The sequence below is a fragment of the Zea mays genome, chromosome 8, assembly GCF_902167145.1.
Source record: "Zea mays cultivar B73 chromosome 8, Zm-B73-REFERENCE-NAM-5.0, whole genome shotgun sequence".
Classification (NCBI taxonomy): domain Eukaryota; kingdom Viridiplantae; phylum Streptophyta; class Magnoliopsida; order Poales; family Poaceae; genus Zea; species Zea mays.
Genome location: NC_050103.1, coordinates 122,564,715 through 122,573,825, shown reverse-complemented (window position 1 = coordinate 122,573,825; position 9,111 = coordinate 122,564,715). Strand labels below are relative to the sequence as shown.

Below are 9,111 nucleotides of genomic sequence, written 5' to 3'. Positions count from 1 at the left end.
CCCTTGGGGCACTGGACAATGTCTGGTGGTGCACCGGACAGTCCGGTGAATTATAGCGGAGCTCCTCTGAAAATTCCCAAAGGTGAAGAGTTGGGCGTCGAGTTCCCTGGTGCACCGGACACTGTCCGGTGGCACACCGGACACTATCCGGTGGCACACCGGACAGTCCGGTGCGCCAGACCAGGGTGCCTTCCGGGTTGTCTTTTGCTCTCTTGTTTGAACCCTTTTCTTGGTCTTTTTATTGGCTTATTGTGAACCTTTGGCACCTGTAGAACTTATAGACTAGAGCAAACTAGTTAGTTCAATTATTTGTGTTGGGCAATTCAACCACCAAAATCAATTAGGAAATAGGTGTAAGCCTAATTCCCTTTCAATTATCTATAAAGATAATATTACTTTGTGTTGTTTAGATGAAAAACAAGTTACGAACTAAGTCTCTACCTTACTCCACATTTTAAATGTGTTTGAGAGTATGTATGAGATGACTTAGTGTTTTGTAAAGATCAGGGGGAGTTTCCCTTTTGATCGGAAGAACTTGTATGTACATCATGTTGCACTCTTTTCTTTGCATGAGTTTTCACCTATTTGGGTTTCTCATTCAAAGTTTGTAACGAGGCAACATCAACACAAGGCCTATGTCGTATCATCTATTTTCCCATAGAGGTTTTTCGAGGATGATACATTATGACATAGCTATTGTTGTATTTGAACTAGGTTATGAGTTTATCTCATAAGAGTTTAAATGATCAACAATAGATCGTGATTATTCTCCTTATTTTTCCCATTGGGTTTTTAAGGAGACTCGGCTCATATGTTGATTTCCCAGATTTTCTGACACGATTATCTTGGAAAAAAATATTAGCCTGAGTTATATGTCTCATCATTTGTTTTCCCCACTGGGGTTTTTTAGATGATGTCTATAGACATATATTATTGTTCTTTGGGCTAGAGGTCCATTGGAGAACAACGTACCATGATTCGATTGAATCACCGATAATTATCTATAAGGATAATTGAGCTTGTGTTGTTCAGATGGAAACAGGAAAATGGAAATATTAACATCTTGCAAACAAAGTCTTGTGATAATCTTGCAGATCTATTCACAACATCTCTACGATGCTCCACGTTTCAGAAATGTGTTAAAGTGGTTGGTATGAGAAGACTTAAGTGATTGCAATAATCAGGGGAGAAATTCTCCGTGATATTTGACTTGTTTTGTCCATCATATTACACTCTTTTCTTTGTATGAGTTTTGCCTTATTGAGGTTTTCTCATCCAAAGTTTTTAATGAGGTAATATTGACTAAGCTATATGCTTCATCATTGATTTTTCCCCATGGGGGTTTTTATACATGATGATTACAAGCATATTTTCTTTTGGAGTTCAATATGAGTTTTACTCATAATCCAAAAGACATTGTGCACTCCTTATTTTTCCCACAGAGTTTTTGAGGAGATGATATATTAGAAGACAACTTGTAGATGATCTAGTGGACTTGGATTGATCAAGGAGGAGTGTTACAAAATATTGTCATGTGATCAACCCTCTCGCCTGACAGTTTTCTCCCAAAGGACACACCCCTTGGGAGACACTGTATCCACATGTATATAAACCAGAATCTCTGCAATAAAGATCTACAACTGTCATTTGCACTATTCTCTCGAATCTCGTTTTCACTGAGTTACAATACAACAGATTCTACACTAACCGGTCTCTGCTTGCCATCGGCGGTGGGCGCGCTAGGTCACGCGTCACCGTGCAGTGGAGTCCCCGGGCACGTGACGCGATAGAAGCGCCCGTGTGGAGGCCACATCATTGTGCTTTGCTGATGCTGCACCTAGCCACCTACGTAGGGGGCGCGCCTGGCTGAGGGGCGTGGTTCTCGGATCGCCCTTTGACCACGTGGGGGCCCAATGAATCCTATCAATAACTGCTAGCGCATTGCAAGGGATAGAAGCCCCAAAGGCGTCGGAAGGGCATGGCTCACTGTGAGCAGCCATCGCGAGGCCGGCCATCTTGGCCTCAGAACGGGACATGCGGTGATCAGGTCAATCTGGATGCATGGATATCGTATAGCGCCTACATGCTTGCAGTTAAAGTGGTTGCTACACAGTTATATGAATGGAGCACGCACACGCTACCCAGTATGGTGCTTGTTGCGACTAAGAAATGTGACATAAAAAAGCATGCGGTTAGCATTATGACGGCTGAAAAAATTAATTAATAAGTTTTTTTATTACGGTTTCTATCTTAATTAATTATTTTCTACCACAAATAACTAAGTAGAAAATGCATGCTTAAATATGGAAAATGACTTTTACACCTGATGTGTTATGCTCATGCGTTAATTTTGGTGTTTATTTTTCTGCTTTTATTTCTCGTAGCAGATATTTAGCAGAAAAATATTAAAATGCATGTAAAGTATATATTGTGTATACTTAAACCACTCTAAATATTTATATTATGTTGAGCTTATGAACTCACGTCGAGCGATTAAATTGTATAGTGGGTACTCGGACATGCTGATCAGGCTGCGTTGTTAATCGATTGAGTTATGACATTGGCTAAGCATTGGCTGCGCCCTGGCAATACGACGCAGTATTTATGTTGTACGAACTTGGCTGCGTCATGTGATTGTTGTGTCACTCTCTCGCTTAATTGGACCGCTCCCGTTGAGACAGTTCGCCATCACCGAGTTGTGTATTTTTTATATGCCCTATAAGCATTGTTCGTCTGTCGTGATCATCGAGCCACAATTGCGCATGTTGCGCACATTGTGTGGACTTGTCTTGTACCCCGACTATCGAGTCACAATTGCGTCTGTTGAGCTTGTTACGAAGGCTTGTTGGGTTGTCGTAGCCTAGATGGCCACACACGCGTTGACGCTAGATACACTAGAGCTTGTACTCACGTGGATTGTAGTGAGTTGTTCAAGCCCCTGAAGTCACATTATTGTGCAACCTTTGTAAACAATTTTGTTTGGTTATATATTTTATTTGATTGTGTTGTGTGGCATCATATATATCGCCAAATGGCCGTATCAGTTGTATCAAGCTCTATAGTGCTTGGTCAATCTGGGAAATTAAATTGAAATACAATTAAACACATATAAGTTAATTTTCTGCTCTCTCCTCGTGCATAAAGTTTTACCCAAAGTAACCTGAAGATATATAATATAATGCATGAAAGTCTTTTTGGCATAGAAGACATCACAACTTTGGATTCTATTAGTAAGCAAAGAGACCTTACCAATTGAATAAAGGCTAGAAATTTTAGTCATACATCGCTCAATCAGATGTACTTGATGTGTCTCAGATTTTTGAGCGGGATCTTTAGTACCGGTTGGTGTTTTCAAGTGGTGCTAAAGATTTAAGCTTTAGTACTGTTAAGAAACCCTAGTAGGGTTATGTGGGCGAATACCACTTATACCCCTGAGGGGTCTCAAGTCTCTATATAAAGGAACATGTACGCCCTCGTAATAAAGAAGAAGAGAAAGAGGCCAGAAGCCCAACCCTATATCATGTGTCTCGTGTGCTCTCTATCGTGCTTGTAGGAAGGGAGACGGGTCTTCAACACCTCCTTGCGCCTAATCTGCTGATGAGAGGGAAGGGAGCGGATCTGGTGATCTATGGTAATGTAGTTATCAGTACTATTTTTGGTAGAACCGATACTAAAGATATTTGGTAACGGTTTTTTATTGAATTGATCCTAAATAATTTAATATTAGTATTGATTGGGGATATCTTTTGTATGGGTGTCTAGATTTTAAACCGCTTTACCATTTTTAAACCAATCGAAATAAAAGTTATTTTAGACGAAGCCTCATTTGCTGCGAAAACTAACTCGTTTTGTCAGCCCAGCGAAAACAGCAAAAGCTTAGCGGCAAGGAAGGGAGTCATAATAATACAACTAGGTGTGTGCCCGTATGTTGCAACAGGAGTACGCTGGGATGAGCATCGGCACATATCTGATCGGATCTTATATTTCCTTGGGGTCTGGAGAAAGTTTGCTCGGAAGCTAAACATGCGAGCTGGCAGTCTGGCATGATACAATCTTCAATTCCTTATCAAAAGAAAATAGTAAAACATTTGATTGCGTCATACTCGACAAAATCAGTTTTTATTAGTTGCAACGTCACCCAACAGAACGTACATGTATACAATACAGCTACGAGCGCGTGAAAGAAAGCTTACTTCCTGCAGGAGATTGCCTTCAGCTGCATTGTAGATTCTAACAAGAGTCCCCTTGATGCTAGCAGTCGCAATGAGCCTCCCATCCCGCGACAACGCAAAGCACGCGATGCGGGAAGTGTGTGCATTGATAAACTTGGTCTTCCTTGCCTTATAGTGTTCCACCTAACCAGCCCCTTCTGGGCACCAGGGCAAACAAGCACAATAGACCCGGGCTGCTGTGACACGGCGCAGAGGCCCTTGGGGTTGCTCAAAGTGTCGATCTGGTACAACAGCTTAAGGTCCGTGAAGTTGTAGACAAAGATTTTGTTCTCGAGCACCACGATGATGCGCTCGCGCCGGAGACGAACGCCCCGGACAGGGGAGCGGAAGGAGAGCTCCCCGATGCAGCGGCTCTGGTGATCGTCCCAGATCATGACCTTGTTGGGAGGGTAGTGGGGGTTATCTCCGCCGCCGACAAGCGCGAGTATGTTGCAGCGGAACAACATCTCGACGCCGATACCCCCTCCCCTGGCGCCGACGCTGATTCCGCCCTCGGCGGTGAGGTCCCGGCGGAAGATCTCTCGGAAGGGGTCACAGTTGTAGATGCAGAAGCCCGACTTGGTGCCCGCTGCGAAGCAGCCGTAGTCCTGGTTGAAGGAGATGTGGAGGATGTCCTTGGCCGCGGGGGAGGGGGCGAGGACATGTGTGGGCGCGGAGGAGGGCGTCGACCAGACGGACAAGGAGTCATCGCTCTCGCTCTCCTTGCCGCTGGAGGGGGTGGGGTCGATCGAGGTGGTGAGGGGCGTCAGCGCCGTCTCTGGGACTGGCTCTGACACCTCTTCCTCCTCCTGCTGCTGTAGCAGCAGCGACGGCAGGTCGCCGGAAACGGGGTTAGGGTTTGGTGGGGTCGGCACGGAGGCAAGCGTTGCCATGGGAAGGGTCGAGGTGCAGAACGGGTTGCGCGAGTGACCGTGTCACGCGGCCGCTGGGGGTTAGCGATAGGGACCAAGGGTGGGGTAGGCGTAGCGGGGAAGGCAGCTACCTTTCGTGGCGTACGAGTTGCCGTCACACATGTATTTACGTTGTACGCGCCCGCTTTCTGAATTCTGATAGCAGTTGGGATTTCACGGAGGTAGCAGTTGGGCGGGGTAGGGGCACACGCGGATGGTGTGCGGAGGTTTCGCGGATGCAGGTTGACGTCGAATTTCGCGGAGAGGGAGAGGCGGGGCACGCGCGAAGTGAGGGAGGTGGAGACAGTCTACACTAATGCCTTAATAGTTGGTAGAGGTTTTCTCGAACGAATCCACTTTAGATTAGAGCGGGTCCTATGTGCCCAACTCAACTCAATAAGTCCAAGCCTATCCATTGGCGTTGAAAAACAGACCTCTCGACGCCTACCATTCACCGCGCAGGCGCCGCCATGGGCATTGGAGTCGTTACGAGGTCGAAGAGGAGGAGATTGGACGAGGAACAGCGCCTCGCCGACAGGATCAGCAGCCTCCCCGACGACGTCCTCGGTGAAATCGTGTCCCTCCTTCCCACCAGAGCCGGCGCCCGCACGCAGGTGCTCTCCTCCCGCTGGCGCCACATCTGGCGCTCCGCTCCTCTCAACATGGACCTCCATCCCGACGGCCCTGAATGGCGGCACATGCCCGTCGAGCAGATCAGGCGCGTGCTCTCGGCGCACCCGGGCCCCGGACGCCGCCTCTCGGTCCCCAGCAGATTCGGCTACCTCCACTGGATGGACGGCTGGCTTCGGTCCGCAGCCGCCCTAGGGCCTAGACAACCTCCAGGTGCTCGAACTGAACTCACACAGCCGTCGTCCTCATCACTGGTCGGCCTTGCCCACGCGGCCGCTTCTGCCGCCATCGGTGCACCGCTTCTCGTCCACCCTCCGCGTCGCCTGCTTCCGCGGCTTCGGGTTTCCGACCAGTGCCAAGGCCCAAGGCCCTCCCCTCAGCCAGTCCGCCTGCCGCGTCTCCAGCAGCTGACTCTCTCGGGCGTCACCATCTCCGAGGGCTCCCTGCATGCCATGCTCGCTGGCGCCCCTGCCCTGCGGAGCCTGCTCCTGCTCGACAGCAACGGGTTTGCCCGACTGCAGATAGCGTCCTGTAGCATAGAAAACATCGGCGTGCGTTCCCGGTGCAGAGGTGCTAAGCTACAACACCTCGTTCTGGAGGACACGCCGTCTCTGAAGAGATTGCTACTGTTCGAAGGAACCAATCACATGGATATCTCGGTGGTCTCCGCGCCAAGATTGGATGTTTTTGGGAAACTCTGTGACGACGCCACCAAACTTAAGTATAGCAGCGCCACGACGGATCTTCAGGTACAGGCTAACAGGCACTGTTACACTACCATGCATGGTTCTATTAATCCTTTATCATGGTTCGTTCGTTCTAATCCCCTGCTTCAATTAATTAATCAGGGATCACCCACTGTTAGCGTGCTGCACAGTGTGAAGCTTCTAGCTTTGTCTAGTGTGAGGATTTCGTTGCATGCGCTGATTGACTTGCTCAAGTGCGTTCCCCACCTGGAGAAGCTGTACATCGAGGTGAGTTCTTTTCTTCTTCCCTGTCCATATGAGTTCTTTTTTTTTCTCTCTCTCTCTTTAGATTTGGCCGGTTTATCAGGCATCAAGTGTTTGTGTGAGAAATGGATCGTATCATAAATACCGGAAGCACATCGGCACCCTATGCGTCCGTCTGAGGAGGGTCGTGCTAGGAGGGTACCTAGGCAGCAAGCCACACGTCAACGTAGCCAAATTCTTCGTATCGATCGCGAGAGCGCTGGAGTCGATGAGGCTCGAGTCATGGGTAATTATAAGCAAAGCCTGGTTGGCGAGACAGCATAGGCTGCATGCTCAACAGCAGGAAGAGGGCGTCGTCTAGGGCTGCACGGTTCGAGTTCGTAGCTCATAAAGCAAAAATATTCACCGGTTCATCACTTGATGATCTGCGTGCTGAGCAGGTGCATGATCTGTCGACGGCCGACCCCCTTTTCAAATGTGGTTTTAGGTCTCTGGTCTGATATTTGGTTTTGATTTGACCTTTAATTGCATTGTGTTATCTCTCTTTCCTAGAGACACTGTGATTTTATCAACCCGGGAATTTGGTGCTATTATATCACTATCGAAATCCGGGCCTTTGCCGAGTGTCAGCGGTTTTGCTGAGTGCTTTTTATCGGGCACTCGACAAAGAATACTTTACCAAGAGCCGCACTCGGCAAAGTCCTGCGCTCGGTAAAGAGCTTGTTTACCGAGTGTTGGACACTCGGCACATAGAGACACTCGGCAAATACTGCTTGCCGAGTGGCAAACACTCGGCAAAGACGACGCTCGGCAAAGGATCGTTAGTGGCCGTCTACAGCTGACGGCCGTCAGCCTTTGCCGAGGGCCGAAGTCCGGCACTCGGCAAATCATACTCTTTGCCGAGTGTTAAATATCTGACACTTGGCAAAGAAAGTCTTTACCGAGTGTCTTCAGTGGGCACTCGGCAAAGCATATTTTTATTTTTTTATTTTCCCAATCAAACTTTTTGTGGTGTGTTCCTACACTATATAAACCTACATGTACCATTTTGGGACAATTATAACAGTGTTTTCAATAGCTAGTAGATTTAGTTCGTTTATTTGAATTTCTTCAGAAAATTTAGATTTGAACTGCAAGTCACTCGAAACTTGGATAATCGTGCATGTAAAAATTGATACAAATGTTATTTAGCACAAGTTACGACCGATTTCAGGAGCGGACCAGAAACTTCGAGCAACATGCTCACTAAACATGGCCATGAACTTGCCATCCACATGTTTAAAAATTGTATAAAACACAAACAAAGTCAGAAAATCATGAAACTTATCCACGTGTCATGATATCATGTGTAGAGGCTGTGATAAAAATTTGAAAAAGTTTCGAGAAAATTGTGACACACTATGTGTAGAAACCTAAGAGATCCACATTGAAACTCTATGATTTAATGTGTAGTTCTCTTAGGTTTCTACACATAGTGTCTCACAACTTTTTCTAAACATTCTCAAATTTTTATCACAGCCTCTACATATGATATCATGACACGTGGACAAGTTTCATGATTTTAAACAGCTGGATGGCAAGTTCACGACCATGTTGAGTGAGCATGGTGCTCGAAGTTTCCGGTCCGCTCCTGAAATCGGTCGTAACTTGTGCTAAATAGCATGGATATGATTTTTGCATGCACGGTTTTCTAAGTTTCGAGTGACTTGCAGTTCAAATGTGAATTTTTCGAAGAAATTCAAATAAACGAACTAAATCTACTAGCTATAGGAAACACTTTTCTAATTGTCCCAAAATGGTACATGTAGGTCTATATAGTGTAGCAACACACCACAAAAAGTTTGGTTGAGAAAATAAAAAAATAAAAATGTAATTTGCCGAGTGTCCAGAAATGACACTCGACAAAGAATAGTAAAATAATCTTTGCCGAGTATCGCACAGGGGACACTCGGCAAAGACGCCTTTGCCGAGTGCCCTCGATCTGGCACTCAGCAAAGTGTATTTTAAAATTTAAAAAAATCTTTGTCGAGTGCCAGATCACGGGCACTCGGCAAAGCACTCGTACATAGCAACTGTAAGTCATTTCTTCCTCACTCTCTTCTCACGCGCCGCCGCCGCTGCGCCCTCGCCCGACGCGCCCCTGCACCTCGACCGCCGCCAGGACCTCGCCCGCCGCCGCACCATCTCCCACCGCCGCGCCCCTGCACCTCGCCCGCCGCCGCGACCTCGCCCGCCCGTCGCGCCCTCGCCCTCTCACTCTCACGCGCCACCACCGCCGCGCACTCGCCCGCTGCGCCCTCGCCCTCGCCCGGCCACCGCGCCTCGCCCTCGCCCGACCACTGCGCCCGTGCCCCTCGCCCTGAAAAATGCTTATGCTCAGGAAGTAGAAAAATGTGAAAACTTAACTAA

At 47.5% G+C, this 9,111-nt stretch overlaps 1 protein-coding gene and 1 pseudogene across 1 annotated transcript; one reads left to right on the top strand and one right to left on the bottom strand.

Moving 5' to 3' along the window:
- Window positions 4,093-5,205, bottom strand: LOC103637230 (autophagy protein pseudogene; annotated as a pseudogene).
- Window positions 5,559-7,571, top strand: LOC103635804 (putative F-box/LRR-repeat protein At3g58880). Its single transcript, XM_008658185.3, has 3 exons — window positions 5,559-6,501; window positions 6,601-6,726; window positions 6,806-7,571. Exons 1-3 carry the CDS (start codon window positions 5,593-5,595, stop codon window positions 7,061-7,063), a joined length of 1,293 nt encoding a protein of 430 aa, XP_008656407.1. The 5' UTR covers window positions 5,559-5,592; the 3' UTR covers window positions 7,064-7,571.
- The last annotated feature ends 1,540 nt before the right edge of the window (window positions 7,572-9,111 follow it).